At 40.7% G+C, this 24130-nt stretch overlaps 2 protein-coding genes and 1 long non-coding RNA gene across 5 annotated transcripts in view; 1 reads left to right on the forward strand and 2 right to left on the reverse strand.

Annotated features, from left to right (window-relative positions):
* Positions 1-3434: 3434 nt before the first annotated feature.
* arpc5l (actin related protein 2/3 complex subunit 5 like) lies at positions 3435-6967 on the forward strand. The gene is given in 4 exon segments (NM_001165172.1): positions 3435-3873; positions 4954-5026; positions 5455-5631; positions 6274-6967. Coding segments are annotated over 4 exon segments (453 nt in total). The 5' UTR covers positions 3435-3733; the 3' UTR covers positions 6337-6967.
* Positions 6968-8036: 1069 nt separating this feature from the next.
* scai (suppressor of cancer cell invasion) overlaps positions 8037-24130 on the reverse strand; it is a 39092-nt gene continuing 22998 nt past the window's right edge. For 2 of the 3 annotated variants that reach the window (XM_021601769.2, XM_021601771.2), the window contains exons 4-18: positions 20723-20818; positions 20479-20565; positions 19680-19778; positions 18509-18605; positions 18189-18287; positions 15139-15291; positions 14937-15038; positions 14639-14767; positions 14289-14367; positions 14070-14169; positions 13784-13865; positions 13065-13137; positions 12509-12682; positions 12323-12423; positions 8037-12203 (exon numbers count right to left, since the gene is read on the reverse strand). In XM_021601769.2, the coding sequence (XP_021457444.1) occupies positions 12054-12203; positions 12323-12423; positions 12509-12682; positions 13065-13137; positions 13784-13865; positions 14070-14169; positions 14289-14367; positions 14639-14767; positions 14937-15038; positions 15139-15291; positions 18189-18287; positions 18509-18605; positions 19680-19778; positions 20479-20565; positions 20723-20818 (1621 nt within the window). In that variant the 3' untranslated portion in view covers positions 8037-12053. The remainder of the gene's footprint in view (positions 12204-12322; positions 12424-12508; positions 12683-13064; positions 13138-13783; positions 13866-14069; positions 14170-14288; positions 14368-14638; positions 14768-14936; positions 15039-15138; positions 15292-18188; positions 18288-18508; positions 18606-19679; positions 19779-20478; positions 20566-20722; positions 20819-24130) is intronic. The other variant, XM_021601772.2, reaches the window with a different exon arrangement.
* On the reverse strand, positions 21045-21432 carry LOC118964563. Its single transcript, XR_005051644.1, has 2 exons — positions 21346-21432; positions 21045-21309 (listed from the first exon to the last, which is right to left on the reverse strand). It is a non-coding gene; the product is annotated as an uncharacterized LOC118964563 (long non-coding RNA).

The following is a 24130-nucleotide window of genomic DNA, read 5'->3' on the forward strand; positions in this document are numbered from 1 at the left end:
ATGTTTAGACAGAAAATTAACCATAGGGTTGTCTGTCAAATAACACACTGTGGTACTCCATAACATACTCTCAGCATGTTTAATGAAATTGGCCTGAGCACGGAGCTGCTCCAAATCGACAAGGAGCAAAGTGTTGTAACTGTGGTGGAGAACATGAGGTGACATCCCTGGAATGCCCGAGTAGGGTGAAAGAGACTGGTTTTGCCAAAATCAGGGCAGTTGAGAGAGTTTCCATATGAGGAGGCTATCAAAAGGGTAGAAAGATTATCTCTGAAGGTCTCTTGAAGTGAATCACCAGCAGGACCCAGAAATTCTTAATGTGAAGAAAGTGAACTTTGTGTCATCTATAGCGATCGTGTGAAACGGCACTGCACAAGTTGAAAAGAAGTCAAGAAAGATCTACATCATTGTTTCTGTACCTGAAATATTTCTGGGATATAAAATATCTCACATCTGAGGAGCTACCTTGATTACTTATGTTTCAAGTTATTTAGCAAGTCAATTATCTTGTGTGATTTACAGTAGTGAGTCCATACATTTCTTTCATACTGAGGCCCCGTGGCAATCGAACCCACAACCCTGGCGTTGCAAGCGCCATGCTCTACCAACTGAGTCACACTGATTGCAGGTGTGTTTAAGTTTTCAAATTACCGAAGGAGTGGGAATACGTCATTTGAAAACTTAAATACCCTGCTTAGGCTCTGAATCCTCAGAGAGTAGGATGACACTAGACAGTGTGGCTCAGTTGGTAGAGTATGGCGCTTGCAACACCAGGGTTGTGGGTTTGATTGCCATGGGGGTTCAGTATGAAAGAAATGTATGAACATGGATGGGCTCACTACTGTAAATCACTCTGCATAAGAGCCTCTGCTAAATAACTTGAAATGTAAGTAATCCAGGTAGCTCCTCAGAGAGTGGGATCATACATGTATATATATATGCAATACCAGTCAAAAGTTTGGACACATCTACTCATTCAAGGGTTTTTCTTTATTTTTACTATTTTCTACAATGCAGAATAATAGTGAAGACATCAAAACTATGAAATAACACATATGGAATCATGTAGTAACCAAAAAAGTGTAAAACAAATCTAAATCTACTTTAGATTCTTCAAAGTAGCCACCCTTTGCCTTGATGACAGCTTTGCACACTCTTGGCATTCTCTCAACCAGCTTCATGAGGTAGTCACCTGGAATGCATTTCAATTAATAGGTGTGCCTTGTTAAATGTTCATTTGTGGAATTTCTTTCCTTCTTAATGTGTTTGAGCCAATCAGATGTGTTGTGACAAGGTAGGAGTGGTATACAGAAGATAGCCCTATTTGGTAAAAGACCAAGTCCATATTATGGCAAGAACAGCTCAAATAAGCTGATAATAAATAATAATAAATAATAATAAATAATAAATGACAGTCCATCATTACTTTAAGACATGAAGGTCAGTCAATCCAGAAAGTTTTAAGAACTTTTAGTTTCTTCAAGTGCAGTCACAAAAACCATCACAAAAACCATCAAGCGCTACGATGAAACTGGCTCTCATGAGGAACGCCACAGGAAAGGAAGACCCAGAGTTACCTCTGCTGCAGAGGATAAGTTTATTAGAGTATATGGCCAATATACTATGGCTAAGGGCTGTTCTTATGCACAACGCAACACGGATACAGCCCTTAGCCATGGTAAATTGGCCGTATACCAAAACCCCAGAAGTGCCTTATTATATTATAAACGGTGGGGTTTTTATCAATGTAATTAGAACAGTAAATAGTACTTTTTGTCATAGTACACTGTCTGATATACCATGGCTTTCAGCCAATTAGCATTCAGTGCTCGAATCCCCCAGTTTATAAAACAAATATTTTAGCACCTCAACTCATTATGTGAACATTAGTGAATCTACACAGCACCTTGCTCAGATGTATCCCCTCAAACATGAGGTTACACGTGGCTCCTCTAATATTGGTTCTTGAAGAATTTAACTAAACATTTTCAGTCCTGTCTTACCCTAGTAATAACAAAAAGTATAGGCTACGGTTGTTTTACTCCACTTTTCATGTTTTGGTTGTCACCTTTCTTTTGACTGTTGGTCTGTCCTTGCATCCATAGACCTATATTTCTGTCTATCAGTACATGTAAAATAATCTGTTTGGATTGCAAGATGATCTGTAGATCATTGATTCTGCACAGTCAGACTAATGTAGTTGATCTTAAAATGCAGTATATGAATTTGAGAGTGGTAATTTATGCTACATTTTCCCAACAGCCCCATCCCTCAACTTCACAGCCAACCAGAGCAAAAGCATCCATTGAACTACAGGAATCATAGAGATAAATAGAGGATTCATCTTTGTATCTGTGCTACTATACTGTAGCGTCTGTGACAGGATAGGCAGCGCCGTTGAGACAATCTCCATTTTGAAGTGGTACATTTTCTTCTTCACGATTGGCTGATCCCTCCCGATGACCCTGTTGGACATGACTCTAACATGGTCACCAGGAGGGATCAGCCAATTAAGTTGTAAAGGTGTCAGCATGCTTCAGGTCAACTGGTGCCTAGCCAAACTCGGCTAGCCGAACCGAACGAGTGTGCTCGCATACTGCCTTAAAAGAGCATCGCTTGAAAAACGAGAAAAAGCGGCAATAGTACTGTTTGTCCATTTTGAGACGCCGTAGTCAGTATACACTTCCTCAAAATAGTCTCAAACTCTCCCAAATTGTTTCGGCTGGGAAGCCTTCGGACGCCTTTAGTCCCACCCAGCTGACTACATTAAAATGGTGGAAGCCCTCAATGGTGCTGCTGTAACAGTATAACTTAAGACCGTCCCCTCGCCCATACCCGGGCGCAAACCAGTGACCCTCTGCACACATCAACAACAGTCACCCTCGAAGCATCGTTACCCATCGCTCCACAAAAGCCACCTACTTCAAGGTCTCAGAGCAAGTGACGTCACCGATTGAAACGCTATTTAGCGTGCACCACCGCTAACTAAGCTAGCCGTTTCACATCCGTTACACTGCCCTTGATAACATAGCCTTTTGGACACTAGAGGCCTCTATCATTCTCTATGAGAGGAATATAAGCGGCAGAAAGGCCAATGGACTGAAACAAAAAAAAATCACATCGTTTTTTTACAAATGTATTGAGTTTGATAACTAGAATAATATATAATGACAGTGATGTACTGTAAACCGTACTGCTTTTTTTGGCATTTATATTTTATTTCCAATAATTGTCTAGGTTGTTGTGAAATTGTTAGGTTGTTGTGAAATTGTTAGATTACTTGTTACTTGTTATTACTGCATGGTCGGAACTCCAAAGCAAGCTTTTCGCTACACTCGCATTAACATCTGCTAACCATGTGTATGTGCCAATACAATTTGATTTGGTTTCAGGGCAGCACACCTATTGTGAAGGATTTTTCTAATATTTGACCCGGAAGTGACAGTTTATGCTGCTGGCTTCACGTAGGTGAAAATGATTCTGACAACAACACTATCGCGTGTCAAACTAGTTAGCTAGATATTTGGTTGAAAAGTAATGATTGTGTAACACTGGCAGATAAATTACAATCAAAACACCGTTAAATTGTCACATCTGCGTAGACTGTGGTTGCTAGCAATAGCACCGACAGGGCAAGTACACTGTACTACGCTCGCATCAACTCAACAACAGCGCCGTGGAGGACTAGCTCGCTGGCTTGCTAGCTACTGTTTCCTCCAGCGAAGTGGCTCCGATGGCGAAAAACACTCTTTCGTCGCGATTCAGGAAACTCGACATAGATGAATTTGATGAGAACAAATTCGTGGATGATCACGATGAGGCTGTCGACAATCAAGGACCCGACGGCGCGGAGATAGACAACCTCATCAGGCAATATCCTTTACGTTCATGCGCATGCCCCCCATGTTAACTAGCAAGCTAGCACATTTAGCTATCAGATAGCCTCGGCGATTTTGTTTTTCATTCAAAAACCCAAATGTTCAACAGTTGATTTTGTGTTCGTACTGACAAATGTATCTTGCAAGTTAGCTTAGTTGATGTTGTGTAAATGTGTCGTTTTAGGTTGTTGGCTAACTAGCCAATGGAGGATATCCCTGGCTGAACCGTCCTTAACTCTGGTCCAGACCAGGGCGCCCTCCAGAGCTATCTAAACCCGACACTCTTGGATGTCCTAACTTTTTGTTAGCTCGGTAGTTACGTCAAACATAGTTGGCTATAACTAGCATGCAAAGTACAAGCAGTTGCTCTAGTATCGATGGGGGAATCACTGAGCCATTTGATTTGGGTGAGGCAGGAGTATCAGTGTCAGTAGGGTCAACATGGCCCCCCTTAAGGGCCTTATTTCGAGTGAGACGCATTCAGGTCAGGATTTGCTTAAATATATATACCCTCCCCCCACCACCTTGTCTAGTGGTATAGCTATTCATCGCTCTGCGTCATCCTGCTCCATTTGAAGGGAATATGGTTGGTCTGGTCAGGTGAGATGGAACTGGCTGTGTGTGATCGGACACCTCTATGCCTGCGTTTTACAAAGGCAGCCCAACTGATCTTTTGACCAATCAGATCAGCTCTGAAAAAGATCTGACGAAAGACCAATTCCAGGAAAAATATAATAATTGAGCTGGCTGTGTAAATGCAGCCTAAGGTATTTGTATTTTATTATGGATCCCCATTAGCTGCCAAGACAGCAGCTATTCTTCCAGGGGTACAGCAACATTAAGGCAGTTTATATCATTTTAAAAACAGTGCAATACATTCAGATTTCACCACACACTGTGTGCCCTCAGGAAAGAGATCTCACATTGGATGCTGCCATCAAAACCCTCCCTGATATCGGTCTGTTTGTTGGTGGAAAAACATTTGCTTGTGGCAATGCATTGTGTTCCTGCCCCTTAAACCTATTTAGGATATGGCAATAGGAAGTATTAAATTCCTTAACCGACTGTAGTGCACAGGCGACATGATGACAGCTTTTCACATTGCTCTCCGGAACCCTCCTGTCAACACTAAGAATCCAGCAATAAAGGTAATGGGCCAAGATGTGCATCAAATCTGAAATTGTACTCTTGCATCATGTAACTTTGTGGGGAGCTCCTTTTGTCAATATTGGCATTGGTCTAGAATACTAGTATTACAGAGTTAAGAACATACCATAAGCTCACTCCACAGCTAGCTTGAAATGTTGCTGCTGGAGCCATCCAATTGGTACTTTTCCTTGTGGCTCAAACCATTGGAATGTTGTCAAGTAGGGCGGTCCCGAGTTCAAGCCAGGCATGAGCCGAATCAGGTGGAAGTGGTACTCACTAAGCAAGCAATGTGGCATCCGTAACATGGCAGGAGAGGCTTAGCAAGTATCCATAAAATGTTGCCTCTCTCGTGGCAATCTGCAGTTGTAAATAACTTCCTTTAACATGCTCTCTCCCTTCTCTCTCGCTGTCTTGCTCTGTCTTTCAGGAAAGGGCTCTGGCAATAGTGCTGAGAGTGTTGACGTCATTCAAGTCCAGTGATATCGAGCCAGCTGTCAAGTCGCTAGACAGAAGCGGGGTGGACCTGCTTATGAAGTACATATATAGAGGCTTTGAGAAGCCCTCTGACAATAGCAGTGCCATTCTCCTACAGTGGCACGAAAAGGTGTGAAAGCTCTCTGAACTTTAAACTCTAAGCCACCTAATACAGGGGTGGGTAACTGGTGGCCCTCTGACTTTTTTTTTTTTTTTTAGGAAGGGGGGCAACTTGTAATAGTATAATACTTGAAGTGCAATTTTGAAGTTTAGTTGTGCATCAGCAGTTTCACTCAATCAGCAAAACGTCTTTGGATTGGTCTAGCGGCTAGCCATCTTGGTTGAATTACTGGCCCTGGGAGCCCCAATTGATTTTGTTAGTCAGTCTCACTCAGATACATTAAAAACAGTGAACATTTCTCTCCACTGTATAGCAAAATGTGTAGAATTGCAGAAAATTAGCTATAAAACAGCACATTTTCCCCTTCACCCCATTACAATATTTGAATTGCATGAAACTTGTTATAAATTTGCTAAATTGTCTCTCCGGCAAACTGGCTTTAAAACGGCAACATTTTCTCTCAGCTGTCAAGAGGGGTGCTGCTAAAAAGTTTCTCACAATGTGATTGGGGGGAGGGGGGGTATGCACACCCACGAGCAACTGTGGCCCCTCATGAATTCAGATGTGGCACCCACCCCCATCAAAGTTGCCCATCCCTGACCTAATCTATCATGTGTGTATGATATTTGTTCATTTGTCTCTTCCCCTCAGGCTTTCGCAGTTGGGGGCTTAGGGTCAATCGTAAGAGTTCTGACCGCCCGAAAGACAGTTTGAGGGGACGTGCTTTATCACATGGAGCATCTCCTGCATGACCACTGACAAGAGGATTGACTGCCTTCTGTATAAGGGAAAGTAGCTTATTACCACAATACATTTCTTCCTGAGAATAAAAACCCTTACACTACATAAGTTAAAGACAAAAAAAAACAAAGGGAACATTATTTTCTGTTAGAAAATATTTAGCTGTAACTAAGGAAATTGATATTTGTTCATGTATAGGATTATCATTTTTACCTAATCACGAGTTTGTCGTTCTTTCGCCATTGCATTTCTTTCTAATATTCATAAGTATCAGCATGTTTCTTTGAGGGTGGGGGAAGGAAAAGAGTTTCCCTAATGACATGAACATGGCAGGTAAAAGGCTGTGCATCAACTGTTACTTGGTACCAACGGTACCTTTATACCTGTGTGTGTGTGTGTGTGTGTGTTGTGTGAGCTTGCGAGTATGTCCTTTGGCTCACAGTGTTGAATATTTAGATTTACGTTATTCTCATTGTCAGTTTTGTACAGACAAAAGTACATTTAATATAAAGAGACAGATTCTTTGAATTCAATTAATTGGTGGGTGGGGGATTTCATTGTAAAGTGCCTGCTGCAATAAAACTCATGGATCATCTTAACTGGGAACAAGTGTCCTTGTCATTTGCCCTCTAGTCTGCAGGTGAATTTGGCTGTGGAACCTGTATTCCTGTTCAGATTGAACACAATGGTACGTGTGAATCTACAAACTAGTTCCAGAGAAACACCTCATCCAAATAGTATATTTTTTGTTTTTAATAGGATTAGCTATGCAAGCACAAAGGAGTCTTCAGTAACCCTGTCATATGCACTTGGAGAGCTGTGAGGATTCCGATTTTGGTCTAGCGGAAGGTAAAGTGGAAACCAGTAGGGAGGGGCTAGGCATTTGTGAACTATCAATTTAAGAAGTCTGGACCTATCAGGAGGCAAGGTTGAATTTATATTAAAACATTTAAAAAAGGTAAAGCAGTGTTGGCAGCAGTAAAGGTAATTTTCAATTGAGCCGACATGCAGCGTTTACCGTGAATGTAGTCTCCGCTGACGCGGGAACATTGCCTTTAAATTACACTGAACTTCCACGATATGGATTGAATAGAACCCTAGAACATATCTGGTTAAGTAGCTATAAAAGTTAAGCTCGAAGTGACATCTCTTCATACAGGGTTTTAAACAAGTACACCTTACAGCCACCCAGAGAATGAACCAATGCCCCCACAAGCTAGGTGTCTAATTGTAATAGACATAACAGGTAAATTATCTTTATACAACCATCACTGACGTCTACAACATATGTCGATAAATCAGATTACTTAATTATGCTTTCAGCAACAACTGAAGACCATCAATAAAGGGACCATTGTAACACAGTAAAGACTTTTTCCCTTTTGATAGCATGCTAATAAGTGAGGTACATTGGTTTTGGTTAGAAAAAAATCTTAAAATTGGAGTGGTGTCTAAATTCATTCAGGGGCATTTTCCACATTGTTAATGTCTTCAGTCCAAAGGCATCTCTTATATCTTGCCTATGCCTACTGTATTGTTGATTGTGTGTGAAATAAATGTTTGAGTGATGCTTTTGTAACAGGTCTTTTCTTTTGAGGAGTCAAAGCAATCACCTATATAAAATACATTTTAAACAATAGATTATTCAATAAAGACAATACATCTCACACAAATTAAAACAAAACAGTCAAACTTTTAATTTTCTTAAAGCATTCAAAAAAGCTTGCATGTTTTGGTCAACTTATTTTTCCTTCATACTTAACATCAAATATAATTGGCAACAAATGGGACAGAACCGTTTAAAGGATATAAACAAAGAATGCCAAATAATGTTTAACTAGCATCTCTAGAAACCCTTAACTTATAAAGAAAGAGTATTCCGACCAATATATCACTTTGAAATCGTTCCCTCCCACAACAGTAGGAACCGGTAGAAAGAACACCCTTACTCTCAAAGTAACATTTTAGATTTAGGCCCAAGAAATGAATGTTCATACTTAAATATATTTTTGTTCCATATCATTGTGTTACTCATCTAGGGCTTATCCAAATGGTGCGAAACGTTCAAAGCATTGCAGATAGAAATGTATTGCACAGAATTGACATGACTTTCAAATAATAGATACGTAATTTATAGAATGGACATTCCTTTGTTTCTCAACATTTCACCCTATTAGGGGCTTCAACTACATGCCAACAGGGGAAAGAGGTCAGCCACATCCTGTCACAATTTACAAGTATTATAACATAAATAAATGGTGTCTAGGGCTTTGTCATTATGCATAAATATCATATGTACTTTACATATACTGTACTATCCTCACTAGTAAGACCTATTTTGGGTTGGGGATACACGGTAAAGGGGCAGCTTCACTTCAGTTTGCACAGGAAGCTTTGACACTTTTCTATAAGAATATGAGTGCTTTTTGTTCCCCTCTTGCTCCTAACTACAATGCACAATAACACACTACATGGAGGAGAGTAAAGTCACCACGAGATTACAACGGGCTGTAAACAAAGGCCCAAAGACAAAGCAGGAAAACATGTCCCAAAATGGTTTTACTGCATACAATTCACAGTGTATGTATGATATGACACGGTCACAATGCGTCAACCTTTTTGAATCAGGTTTAGTTAAGTATGGGTGCTCTGTCTTTTCCTCTTCCCTTGAGGACTTCGTCGTGTTTGTAAATTCATGAATCAAGGATAGTCCAAGAAAACATGGGTGATATGCTCAACTGGACAGTAATTCTTCATGGCCTTCCCCTGAAAGCTCATCAGTCAACTTGTTTTGGCAGTGATAACTCTTATGGAAATTGGAGTGGTCCATAAAAATGGTGGCAATTAAAAAATTGGACTGTGACGCCGCGGTCATGATGTGCTTGAAGAAAAAAAACTGGATAAAACCAAAAGGCAGTTTGAATGAAACAGTCCACAGAGGCTTTGTAGATATACATTTCTATGAAAGTGGGTCCCCTAAGTGAAGAGAAGATGAGCTACGGTAGTGTAGCTCGTTGCACTAGCTTGTGCTTCCCAGTGAGCTAGGATGCTAGTCTTGTGTGATCTGGATGATCATGCCCTGTGCTGCCATCCCAAACATGGACAGACATGCATGCTCTAATGAAATAACACAGATAACATCATATATCACAACAATTAAGGTTTTTACAAAAAATATGGACAGTGTTCTTGTCCATTGTCATTGACAAAAACATCAAATATCTAAATGTGTATTACAATGATCGTGGGGTGGCATAGGGAATAATGGATTGGACGTTCTCTGGCATGCCTTTATACTGACAGCACAACAAATAAGATTAGGTCATAATTCAATACAGTAAAGTGCAAGGCTACTATTGTTTTTATCATCGTTATTAATCATATTATCATTGTCAACAAATAAACAAAATATGATTATAAATTGCCATGGGGAGTAGTATTTCCCATGTTGAAATGGTCCACTTTTGTTTGTTTCAATGGGGAGAACCGTGTCAGTTTCCCCGACTCTCTCCATGTCCTTGGAATGTATGCTGGCTGAATTTGACCAAAACAACTGATGGGGGGGTTGGGGGGGAACAATGTGCAGTTCCATTCATTAAAATTGCTGTGCCAACTGCATATATTTTTCACAGCTTCTACAATTAACAATTCAACATACGTACTAAAGACCAAACATCTCTCTGTATCACATACTGTTATTTTCAATTAAACATAAATATACATTTAAAATTGTGATTTCTTATTTTTGAAATTCATTTTTTCTCTTTCAGTAAATACAAAAAACAAAATGATTTGGCTATTTTTGTTCATCACCACACACATGTACTTAAAACTGGTTGCCAGGAGTCAGTTTCAGCTCTACCCGATTCCATTGCTTCAAGCCCCCATCAATATAAGGTAATTAGATGACGCTTGCTGCCATGCAGGGCACTCACTAGACGGCTAACGCTGGAACTGACCTGCAAACAGACTAATATGAACTCGACAGAGTAAACTCTATGGACAAGAATACTGATAAGACATGCAAAGAAAGAGAAACAGCAGCATGAGCTCTCTCCAGTAAACCACCATGCCTAAGACAGAGGAATGCCATTATGGGGGCTTAGTTATAATGAATGACACAGGGCCTCTCAAAGTCCTACATTTCCAGAAACCAATAGTTGTTGAATCAGGAGGGGTGAATCTCAGAATCTACCCCCTTTACCTAATTTCCGTAATCCCCACTAGTCTGAAAGAACTGGTCAGGAGAAAGTCGGTTAAGTAGAGAATACGTAAGACTATAATTGCCATGGGATGCAACCCCCAAAACATATAGGCTACAGCATAGAGAGGCCTTTTCCATCCCTACAATGTCTCAAAAGATATGCAGCCAATGATATGCTGCCAATCAAGGTCAAAGCTAAATCTTTTAAAAGATCCACCCCAGAAGGAGTGTTACCCTGGTTCCTCAAGTGATTTCTTTGAAAAAGCAGAAGATTGGGAGAGATGTGTCTATTTATCTATTTTGATTGGCCTGTGAGGGGCTGGGCAGCTGTGTACCTGCATGGTGCTTAAACATATACCGGCGGTAATCCCAGTCCGAAAACCTGCTCTGATACAAGGAGTAATAGACAGTGAAAATAGATTAGCGGCCTCCCGCTTGCTCAGTCACTGCACTAAATGAGCGGATATGTTTGCAGATCATTCAGAGCTGCTGACACCGCCACCGTATGTTAGTACCTAGATGTTAGGAGCTGGCACCTAAACGGGTCAGAGCTGGTGCCTAGATGGTAGGAGAAAGTGGTTGTTTCTGAACAGGGCTAAACTGTTCATGAGGGTCTGCATAGGCAGGCACTCTGTTACTTTACCCATCCATGCCTCAGTTTTACAGAACAGACTACTGAAATTAAACAAAAAAAAGCAACTTCCAGGCAATTACATTAGAATTCGATGTGTTAAAACCAGCAGATCTATTTGGGTAAACAAATATGGAGGTTAGTCTCACTCTAAACCCTACATCCAGTAAACTTGGCCAACACATCTACCCATGCACAGAAGAAGAGACTTCCCTACAGCTTGCATTGAAGTTCATTTGCAGTTCAGATAGCTGGAAGCATCCATCTAGAACCCATTGCAGGCAGTGCTGTCGTAAAACTATGTTCATTTATTTTCTGTCTTTTTAAGTGTTAAAGCCATCGATAGCTTCACGTGTCCTCCTGCCACCCTCAGACTAAAATAGCTGCACCATGTCTTCATTTGAGTGCTTTTTTTTATAGTAACAACACGGTAGTACATGCTCAGCTCATGTGGATATAAGTAGCTAGGTAACTTGTTCATGTTTGCATTGTACATAGTTGACTTCCACAAGTAGCTGTATGAATGTACTTAAAATAAGTATAGCCGATAGGGTAAAGTAAATTAGGTAGGGGAAATAAGTATAGCCGATAGGGTAAAGTACATTAGGTAGGGGAAATAAGTATAGCCGATAGGGTAAAGTACATTAGGTAGGGGAAATAAGTATAGCCGATAGGGTAAAGTCAATTAGGTAGGGGAAATAAGGGGATCTTGGGTTAAAAAGAAACAGACACTATTGCAGTGTGTTCAACCAGTAACTTAATTACCTCTGAAAGATGAGGACTCTCCCTTGTGCGAATGTGTATAGCGGTGGTCTGCGTTTGTATAGTTGTGGTGACTAGCTGGGCAGCTGAAGGTTAGTAGTTCACGTCCAGCGTTCCGTCCCAAAAGAGGCTCCGCACATCCAACATGGCGGCCAGCTCCAGAACGTGCTTCTGCAGGAGGCTGCTCTCCACCGTGTCCTGTTTGGGTAGCTGAGGGTACGATTCCGGGAAGCTCCTGGACTCCTGCAAAAGGCAGACAGACAGAGAAGGGACATTACATTTGACCCCCTAATTACCGTAACTACAATGAATAACTATGGGAGATGTAACTCAGTACCAAGGGCACAATAAAACTGATTTACCCGGAAGAGCTTGTGCAGTCTCAGTGTAGCCGAGCAAAACACAAAGCGGATCAGTAACAATCGGAGGAACTCATCACCGTAGAACTGTAGAAAGGCTTGGTCTGTGAAGGAGAAATTCCACCATTATGGTTGTGATATTTGCACTTAAAATCTATTTTTTTTCTCTCCAAAAAACACAAAACATACCTATAGCTTGTGAGCGTGTAATCATCTGGCCGATGTCACGGTACACCTTGTGTAGAAACTCCTCGGCCTTCTCCCACAATCCTTGGCGCAGGCTGCTCAGGCCACACACTGACAGGAAGGCCAGAAGGGGGCAGTACAGGAAGAGTGTGAAGAGGCTGCCGCGCTGAGACTGGTCTGAGAGAAGGAGACCAGTTTGAGAGACATTCATAGAACAGTTTCTCAGAACACCCACAAAAACAATGTCTCATCTTACGTGGCTTATTCTGCCCACACATTTCTAAACCAATCAATAAAACAAATTTAAATAATTGCAGAATCCAATAGAAAATAATCAGCCACATAAAACGGCCTAAATGAGTACAATGGCTGGTATCAATAGGCCAACGCATTTGAGAATTAACTGACAAGCTCTAAGAGCTATTTTCTAGAATAGTTAAAGAGTATGGCATAGTGTAATTGCCGACTTCAACATGGAAAGTAATTGACGGTTGCCTGTAACACGCTAATTAAGAGGAGTACAGAGGCGTAAAAACTATAATAATAGTGACAAACTAACCTTGCATGCTCTTTGGATAGACTGTGGGAGATAGCAGGCACACCAGCGGCTGACCAAAGAGATTGGTGAAATTCTACATGGAGATACAAGGCATTAAATATTAATGTTAGTAAGAATCACGCCAGACTGAATTCCCAAAAGGAATAGTCCACTTTTCCTTAAATGCATCTTAAAATTGGAGGGGGGTAGTGAGGAGTATTTATGTCTGCAATAAAGCACTTTTGTGGGGATTGGCTGGAACTGGCTTCAAGGCCCACCCATGACTGCACCCCTGCCCAGTCACATGAAATCCATAGATTAGGGCCTTATGATTTTATTTCAATTGACTTATTTCCTAATATTTTTATTTAATTATTAATTAAGTCAGTTACGAACAAATTCTTATTTACAATGACGGCCTACCCCGACCAAGCCCTAACCCGGACGACGCTGGGCCAATTGAGCGTCACCCTATGGGACTCGCTGCCGGTTGTGATACAGCCTGGAATCAAACCAGTGACCCCTCTAGCACTGATGCAGTGCCTTAGACCGCTGCACCACTCATGAACTGTAACTCAGTAAAAACGTTGAAATTGTTGCGTTTATATTGTTGTTCAGTAAAATAATGATGAAAATCCAGTTGAGTGTTTTAGCAATGTATGAAAAGCACCTCAAAGTTATCATTATCCTTCTCTTAACCCAAAAAAGGCGTAATTGTGATGAATGTAATTCTCACCAACCTTATAGGCTGTGCTGTTGGAAGAGTCCACAATGACAAAGAGAGGCTTCCGGGTGAAAGGGAACAAGTCCCCAGGGTGAAGGCTAAGGCATACAGGAGTCAACAGTCATTGCATGTACACACACACACATTACAAACAATTTGGGTGAATATTGTAGAGTGTGTTAATAAATAAAGTGGGCTGTGCAAGAAGTTCTATGTAACTTTTTAAACACCAATACTGTACATGCATCTCATGTCTGCCAAAAAACACAGAGGACAGTGGATTGCCAGAGCCTGTTCCTTACCAGTGCATCTCTTTTTGGGCTTGGTTCCTTTTCTGTACAGTCTCCCCGTTCACCACATCACGGTTTGTGTTGGTGAGAACTCCTCCAAAGTCATATGGTCCTGATAGAAAATCAATCAAATTTTTTGAATACATTATCAGATGAATTTCAGCTGCAAGAACGTGACCAGTGTATGAACTAGTGAGTGTGTGTGCGTTTACAGAATTTAAGGGGGTGTACCCTCATAATCCAAGCGTCCGGTAGGGAAGACTCCAGTAGCTGAAAGATAGACGAGCAGCACACTGTTCGCTGGCAACTCCTACAAAACAACACCTAAAATCAGCCAATACCATCCAAAAATCGTTAATGTATTAAAATATACACATTTTATTGATATTTTATACAATTCTGATGGGACTCCATTAGGATAAACTCTAGAACAGGATGTAGATTTCTTTCTGTTCAGCGTTTTCATTGGGTAGGACTAGGACTGTGGTGGTCATGAAATTTTGTTAACCGTCACGCAATCGGGTCTTTCTCACAGGTGACAAGTGAAGACCGACACATCGGGGAGACAGTTGGAGACTGACCTTAAAGGAGGCAGACAAGAAGGTGTAGAGCTGGCTGAACGTTGGCTTGTACAGCAGGTACTTGTGAGGGTTCTCTCTCTTGGCTGGCTTCTCGCTGGGTTCCTGTGAAGGAAGACATGGGGTAAGGGCCTGTGAAGGAAGAAACGGAGTAAGCAGCTGTTTATAGGACAGGTTTCATGTAGGGTTTCCGGCGCTGCCTTTCTCCCATATCACATTCGAGACTTTTACATTTTCAATATTCTGTCTATGTTGTTGCCCACAACACAGTGTAAGATGCGTTTCCAGTATTCCCCCTCACCAATGTTCCAGGTTTAGAAGTTGTAGTAGCCAGGTTGACTGGTTCCCGCTCCAAAGCTTGGAGTATGCGGAACATATCGATGGTTAGCTCACTGAATTTTACCTGACAAACACAAATTATTATAGTTTAGAATGTGGGTCCCCAGACTGGTCAAGAGGTTGTTTTAGAGCTGCACTTTAGACTAGAATCTGTGTTCACACACCTGGTTGTTGCAGTTTCCAATGATTAGTGCATCTGCCAGGGTAAGCTGGCCAACTACCATTCCCTGTTCCAACTGAGGCACGCCCCCCTCCTGTAGCCGATTGGATGTGAAGACCACAGTGTTTTCATCGTTCAGCACCACCACTGGGTCTGCCTGCTCACAGAAACAAAACATTCATAGCTTCACTTTAACTCCATTGTGCACACCATTCTAGTAACACTTTTGTGGTATGTAAAATCTTACACACAAAATATCACAGCTTGACATAAATATACAATGATAATTTCAACCCCATAATCCTGAATTAATTAAATTACAGTACTTCAGTAATGCTTGGTGGAAACCCATCCGATTTTTGCTGACTTGTGGAAGCCTCCTTTAAGTGTTGATATAACTTTCATTCATAAGTTATGACATTTCCCCCTTTTGTAGTAGGAAATTGGCAGTAGGCACAGAAAGATAAAAGTAATCAAGAGATCGTGACGGGATACAGTAAGTTCATACCAATATCGTTAAAAATCTAAACCTTTGCTTATAACGACATAAGCCAAACCCATCCTCAAAGCTGATCATTTCTCTCAAGACTGCAGAAGGTTACTCTGAGAATCTTTATGAAATATCATATAGAATGTCCATTAAAAGGGTCATTTTGGCAATGAAGCTCTTACTCTACTTCCCCAGAGTCAGATGAACTCGTGGATACCATTTTTATGTCTCTGCATCCAGTTTAAAGGAAGTTGCTAACTAGTGTTAGCGCAATGATTGGAAGTCTAGGCAAACTGATAACATACACGCTAGTTAGCATTGGCTAACTACCTTCATACTAGATGTAGACATAAAAATGTTACCCATGAGTTTTTCATCTGACTCTGGGAAAGGCTTCATTGCCAAAATCCCGAAGTATCCCTTTCAAATCTTTAAGAGTCTACGTACGTGGGGGTTCTACTAAGTGAACATATGGTCATACCAAGGATCATTTAGCTGTTTGATTTGAAATTTCAGAACTCCATAAGGTAAGAAAAAAAGGTTGTTTTTTAAAGCTTACTATTAGCCCATAGCAATGCATAACAGCTTCATGGAATAACAGATAGTCCAACAAAAATCTAAAGGAAGTTTGTTCTGAAGTGTCTGTCCTGTATCTGAGAGATATACAAAAGATCAGGACTCTTACTTTTTTGACAACCCCTTATTTTAGACACTGAACTAGTTTCTCCATATACACTACCATTCCAAAAAGTTTGGGGTCACTTAGACATTTTTTGTCCATTAAAATAACATCAAATTGATCAGAAATACACTGTAGACATTGTTAATGTTGTAAATGACTATTGTAGCTGGAAACTTTATGGAATATCTACATGGTCATACAGAGGCCCATTATCAGCAACCATCACTCCTGTGTTCCAATGGCATGTTGTGTTAGATAATCCAAGTTTATAATTTTAAAAGGCAAATGTATCATTAGAAAACCCTTTTGCAATTATGTTAGCACAGCAGTAAAGTGTTGTGCTCATTATAGAAGCAATACAACTGTCCTTCTTTGGACTAGTTGATTCTGGCCAATAAAAATAAGATTAAGATAGGCAAAAGAACACAGACACTGGACAGAGGAACTCTGCCTAGGCCAGCATCCGGGAGTCGCCTCTTCACTGTTGACATTGAGACTGGTGTTTTGCAGATACTATTTAATGAAACTGCCAGTTGAAAACTTGTGAGGTGTCCGTTTCTCAAACTAGACACTCTAATGTACTTGTCCTCTTGCTCAGTTGTGCACCGGGGCCTCCCACTTCTCTTTCTATTCTGGTTCTGTGAAGCGAGTAGTACACAGCGTTGTACGATATCTTCAGGTTCTCAGCAATTTCTCACATGGAATAGCCTTCATTTCTCAGAACAAGAATAGACTGACAAGTTTCAGAAGAAAGTTATTTGTTTCTGGCCATGTTGAGCCTGTAATCGAACCCACAAATGCTGATGCTCCAGATACTCAACTAGTCTAAAGGAGGACAGTTTTATTGCTTCTTTAATCAGAACAACACTTTCAACTGTGCTAACATAATTGCAAAAGGGTTTTCTAATGATCAATTAGCCTTTTAAAATTATAAACTTGGATTAGCTAACAATGTGACATTGGAACACAGGAGTGATGGTTGCTGATAATGGGCCTCTCTCTGTATGCCCATGTAGATATTCCATAAAGTTTCCAACTACAATAAGTCATTTAGAACATTAACAATGTCTACACTGTATTTCTGATAAAAAAATGTTTTTAAATGGACAACAAAAAACGTGTGCTTTTCAAAAACAAAGACATTTTTAAGTGACCCCAAACTTTTGAACGGTAGTGTATATTTTCATTCATTTTTTAAAACTGGTACCTGGCTATCTTCAGACTATTCTTGTAAGCTTCCTAGTGCAAAACAACTGAAATATACATGTCCGTGAGAGACTCGCCGTTCCACAGAGGGGTCATAGAGTGTAGCCCAAACTGTTTGGACGCTACAGACCGAAGTTGGCAGATCGGCTGTACCGACTTCAGACGAGTCACGTGAGACTCGTGGAGGCCATGGAGCAAAATGGAGAACTATCGTGTTCATTAGTCTCATCTTTCCATGAAGTTTTGTAGGTCAAACTGTTCGGACGCTACCAACGTTTTTGTGAGTAGACTGATTTTCAGGATGTCTCATGGTCTGACAAACACCGCTCTAGCTCTGCCACCTTTCACCGCAGATGCGGAAGGGCGACATCGACAGATGAGGTGAATTGAGACGCAGCCAATGCAAATTTACTCAAGGGGGTTAACTGCCAATCATTAGTGAGTAAAACACTCCTGCAGTGTTTCTTTATATACAGTCAAGTTATTCTTTAGTATTTTATTAGGATCCCCATTAGCCATTGCGAAAGCAGCAGCTACTCTTCCTGGAGTCCACACAAAACATGAAAGAACATTAATAGACAAGAACAGCTCAAGGATATAACTAAATCAATTTTAAAAAGGCACAACCTCAAAGGCACAATATCAATACAACCACACAACCGATTTGGAATCTGACCTCCACAAAAGCTGCCACCTCTTGTAAGACAAGATTCCATTCTAACTGATCTTCTGTGTTGAAGCGCTGTGTATAGTCCTCGATTTCCTCTGACAGCTCCTGCAGGAGGGTAGACCAATGTTATACACACTATACACAGCACACTAATGCATGCAAGTTAAATATGTATTTTTGTAAGAGTAACAAAATTAAACATTTTCAGGCTGAAACTTCTGCACTCCACTTTATACTAAACTCCAATAATAAAATACAACAAAAAGTAAATAAATACAAATGAGATTGAGAACTTCCTCTGGTTTGTTTATCCTCAGATTTCTTACCTTGACCAGCACCTTCACTAGGTCCATCTTGTTCAGAAGTAAACAGACTACTATGTAGCGGGCATAATACCGGAGCTTCTTCACTACCAACTCAGGCCTAACAGGAGGGGGAAGACAATGGAAGAAAGAAAAGTTGTGTTACAATCTATCCCTGGCAAGCACAAACACACACACACACAGAGTAAAATGTTCATGTGTTTTGTTCCAGCAGCACCAAATAAATGTAGCTGTTGGAACATTCACAACAATTTTGTTAATTGTGATTATGTAATTTGTCTCAATCTACCATAAACACCTTCAACAAATATCATATCATAAAAATAAACTTCTATCATTATCTCCCCATGTGGAATGTTGCTCCTCATTGCTCGCTAAATCACTCACCCACCTTTCCGAGCTCGTTTAGCTGGGTTTTGAAAAATGTCATTTAAAAAAATATTATAATGTTAGCAAGCCAGCTAACCCATTACTACGTTCACCTGGTTCAGCAGCAAACAGATAATTATTAGGTGGCTAAAAATGTGCACTCAAGTGCTGTCGGAAATACAACTGTCCAACTCTAATATAGCCGAATGACGGTCCAAGTCGGAGTAACAAGTGGGAAACTCAGAATTTGAATCTACGAGTTGACATGTTTCATCACTGACTTCTCACCTTTTCAGCCTGAAGGTAATGAAACAAAGCCATTTACAGCCTTAATCAGGTAGCTAGTTTGACAATGTAGCTAGTTTGACCACATTGCCAACATTAGCAAGCTAGCTAAGTTATTAGCAACGTTAGTTTGCTAGCTAAAATCTCATTGGTTGAAGAGTTGTTCAGACTTGAAAAGCACTTGAACATGTTGAAAAAAGCAATGTGCTGAGGGTTAAAGAATATATTTTTTATCACAGAAATTGCAAGTATATAAACTACCCTTTACTCATATGTATTTTTGCATTTTTGTTAAGTTATCTGACAGTCAGGGATACTTCACTCCAAATACAAAGGTATATCCATACCATGTCTGTATTCAATTGACCCAGGCCGCTTTTAAAGTGCATAGTTCAGTTGTTTTGCTATGTTACAACAGCCTCTGGCTAGCATTAACCTCCTGGGACGAAAACTGAATGGAAGCCAGACGGCTCAAACTAATTTCTTAAATATCAATAAAATGCCATGCGTTGGCACTCACCTATCCTCTTTGTTGACCTGATAGTAGTAGGACCGCTGACGGATGGCCGAGTAGAACGAGAAGGCCTCATTCAGGTAACTTGTTTCTGAGGTACGAAGACTACAACACAAAAAGAGAAAATGGTGTGCCAAGAACTCTCTGTATTGAGTGTGACACTGGTACCCTGGTAGTTCCTGAATAAGTGTATTAAGAACGAAACAAATTTGATCAACTTAAATTAGAACACTTTAGGAAACACAAATTCTGCATGTCAGCTTGGTTTTATATCGTAAAAAAAAAAATCCACAAACCTCACACCACCACATTGGATCACATGATACTTAGGTATTTATTTTGCCACCTGTTTTTTTATTTTGTTTTAGTCAGTCTTTCCAAAATTCAGTTATGCCAAACATATTAGTTTTAATCCCAAAAAAGTAAGTCATTTTAGTTGACAAGATTTTCCTCTTGTTTTTAGTCATTGTACCTTTTATATCGCTTAATTCACAGGTGCACACAAACAGTGCTACATGTAGCAACCAAATAGCTAGAAATGGCAGCAAATACTACATGTTTCAGAATTATTTTCCCAATTTCACTTTTTGTGCACATCCGAATAACAGATTTAGAGTCGGGCCCACTCCTAGATACTGTACCAACCTCTCCATCAAGTACCATCAATTGCTTGAACCAGGAATTGTTTTCACACAAGTTACCAGAGTTAAAGCACAGATCAGACCAACAAAATATTCCAGGACATGAATGATAAGGATATGTGACAGTCTGTGTGTGGGAGCGCGTGCAGTTGGAGGAACCTTACTAGTAGTGGTAGTACAGCTGGCCTATTTTGGACGCCACCTCCCCTATCTGCCATCTCTTCAGGCCATACCGATTGTCCAGGACCTGCCTGCTCCCAAGAAAGAACAGAAAAAAAGAAGCAATGCTGCTTTTAAAATGAATGTTTAAGCCAACAGATTTCTCCATCTCATCCACTAGGCTCAAACGTTGTTGATCTATCTGGGAAAATGTGTCAGAGAGAACGGAGCCGTCAGTGACCAGCTGACCTGTGCTGCTGCTGAAACTTCCACAGCTTGGTGTAGACGTCAAAGGTGCGGCCGAAGTAGGACTGCCACTGCTTGTGTCCGTACTGAGGAAGATCTCTGCAAGAGACAAGAGGGTGAGAAGAAGGAAAATGCAGCCAAGTAGAACAGTCTCACACCTTCTCTCATGATTGGAGAAAGGGAAACCTTCCAGCCTTCAACCACATAACAAATGACGACATTGTAATGTGATTACACCGCTTTATTAGAGCTTAGTGCCATGGGGGCGGCCTTTACTACTACAAGTATGACATTTAATGCTTTTTGCAGGTGCGCACATATCACCTTTATTATGTTTTTATTATTTGGGGGAATTCTATGCGACAGCTTTTTAATGATTTTATAATTTCTAAGTGTAAATCTGTCTGCCTCAGAGCCACTACCCACTGAGTGTCCCAGAGCTACACCTGAGTACATACATACATGTAGTCCCAGAGCTACACCTGAGTATATTATGATGCAGTGTCCTAGAGCTACACCTGAGTATATTATGATGCAGTGTCCCAGAGCTACACCTGAGTACATACATACATGTAGTCCCAGAGCTACACCTGAGTATATTATGATGCAGTGTCCTAGAGCTACACCTGAGTATATTATGATGCAGTGTCCTAGAGCTACACCTGAGTATATTATGATGCAGTGTCCCAGAGCTACACCTGAGTATATTATGATGCAGTGTCCCACAGCTACACCTGAGTATATTATGATGCAGTGTCCCAGAGCTACACCTGAGTATATTATGATGCAGTGTCCCAGAGCTACACCTGAGTATATTATGATGCAGTGTCCCAGAGCTACACCTGAGTATATTATGATGCAGTGTCCCAGAGCTACACCTGAGTATATTATGATGCAGTGTCCCAGAGCTACACCTGAGTATATTATGATGCAGTGTCTCAGAGCTACACCTGAGTATATTATGATGCAGTGTCCTAGAGCTACACCTGAGTATATTATGATGCAGTGTCCCAGAGCTACACCTGAGTATATTATGATGCAGTGTCTCAGAGCTACACCTGAGTATATTATGATGCAGTGTCCTAGAGCTACACCTGAGTATATTATGATGCAGTGTCTCAGAGCTACACCTGAGTATATTATGATGCAGTGTCCTAGAGCTACACCTGAGTATATTATGATGCAGTGTCCCAGAGCTACACCTGAGTATATTATGATGCAGTGTCTCAGAGCTACACCTGAGTATATTATGATGCAGTGTCCTAGAGCTACACCTGAGTATATTATGATGCAGTGTCCCAGAGCTACACCTGAGTATATTATGATGCAGTGTCTCAGAGCTACACCTGAGTATATTATGATGCAGTGTCCTAGAGCTACACCTGAGTATATTATGATGCAGTGTCCCAGAGCTACACCTGAGTATATTATGATGCAGTGTCTCAGAGCTACACCTGAGTATATTATGATGCAGTGTCCTAGAGCTACACCTGAGTATATTATGATGCAGTGTCCCAGAGCTACACCTGAGTATATTATGATGCAACTGAATAACGATTCATAAAAATAAAATGTACAACAAAATAGGGGAAGCAAAGAGAGATTTGGTCGAACTAAAATATGAGCTGGGAAATCAGACGAAACAGCAGTGTTGTCTTTGGAAGATAGTTTTAGTAACTGTATTTTTTAATAGCGAAGTATACATATGCAAAACTTACATCCAGGTCACCTCAGCTGTCAAATCAACTCATTCACACAACAGCAAAGCAGAAAGGCTATGTTGAGACCCTCTGAAGGTCTACCTCAGACATTCTCTGGACATTGAGCTATTTTTTGCTTTCCTAATAGCCAACGTTGTGCCTGAGGAGGTGTGTGTGTGTGTGTGGTGGTGGGGGGGGGGGGGGGGCTATGCTGCATGCAGTAGTGAGTCAGAAGGGTGGGGATGTGATGGAATCGGATGAGGTCTGCCTGTCAGCTTGGGTGCAAGTCGGCCACTTTGCCTCTAATTTCCCGCTGAAGCTCCGGGCCTCGTTGTTATCATTGAAGCATTGCCATGACAACATGTCTGGAGACTGAGGAGAGGAACGGGCAATGGTGGCTGTGGCGGCAAAAGTGCAGCAGAAAACGCACGCATAGCCTGAAAACACCCAATACGATACTGGTCAACACTACACAGCCAAAATCCTTCCCTGCACATCATTTTTGCCACAATTCTCCATCTGTCAAATTTCTCACCCAGACTGGCATACAGAATATGGAATGCAGATACACTAAACACAACAGACAGACCAACGATACATTTCAAACTCTAGTCTTTGTACTCAAATACGCAAAAGGGGAGATGTATGGTGTGCACTTCTTTTTGAAAACACATCGAGTTAAACGATACAGGCTGCCTTCCTAAGATATTTAAAGGAGACTGGATAGAGGATTCATTCGTTAACATGACACAAAGAAAACGTGTGCTCCTATATACTGGTACGTAACACTGAGGCCTACTGATTTCTCAGTTTTTCCCCGTGTGATTATCTCTTACCCTAATGCCCTTCCTGGTGGTGGGAAACAATGGCATGACTGTTAAGTCAGGAATATGGGGCAAATAATCAAGCAGAATTCAACTTAGCCTAATTCCAGCCACCATTAATTCCGTATCGCTATGAACAAGATACATACCCAAAATACTTATTCCCAAGCAGAGTGAAGGGATGGAGAAGGAAATCCGCTTAACCTGCTCTGTTGTTTCCGGTCAAACTAATAAGATACTGGATAACCAATACAAATGTGGGTGTCGTTGTGTAAAAAGGGGTGGGTCTTAAGTAAATGAAATGCTATTTATTTAATCATTCACTTAAAATGTTCTTACTCACTTTACATAAAGCTATTCCAATACCACGGAACAGGGGCATTTTTAAACACCAGCAAATCAGCACCAAGTGATTTTAATAGTGAATATCTGTTCCAAAGTATTCCCATGCATAATATAGAGAATGTGATCGTATACAAATGTAAGCAAGGTTCGAAATTATTATGTTTTAGCAGGGTTTCTGAAAATTTGCCGCCTGACAATGTGACCCGCAAGATTTTCCTTTACCGGATATCCATATGCATTGGGTGCTTAACGCGTTAGGGCGTCCACCAAGGTGCTCAAAATCACATTTAGATTGTAATTCCTTTTAACAGAATAGAAATTAGAATTTATTGAAAAGCAAAACATTGACTGTTGTGTCTTCATCCCTGTTATAAATCATAAATGAATATAATTTTAAATTTAAAACATTTAGCCTAGAAGAACAAGTTGCCTAGATATTAAACTAATAAAACAAACTCCAAAGTATAACATTTGCGTAATATAATTTGCGAACGACCTTCCCCTATAGGCTATTTGTACGAACATTTTATAAATAAATAATG

Source organism: Oncorhynchus mykiss, chromosome 5 (genome assembly GCF_013265735.2).
Source record: "Oncorhynchus mykiss isolate Arlee chromosome 5, USDA_OmykA_1.1, whole genome shotgun sequence".
Classification (NCBI taxonomy): domain Eukaryota; kingdom Metazoa; phylum Chordata; class Actinopteri; order Salmoniformes; family Salmonidae; genus Oncorhynchus; species Oncorhynchus mykiss.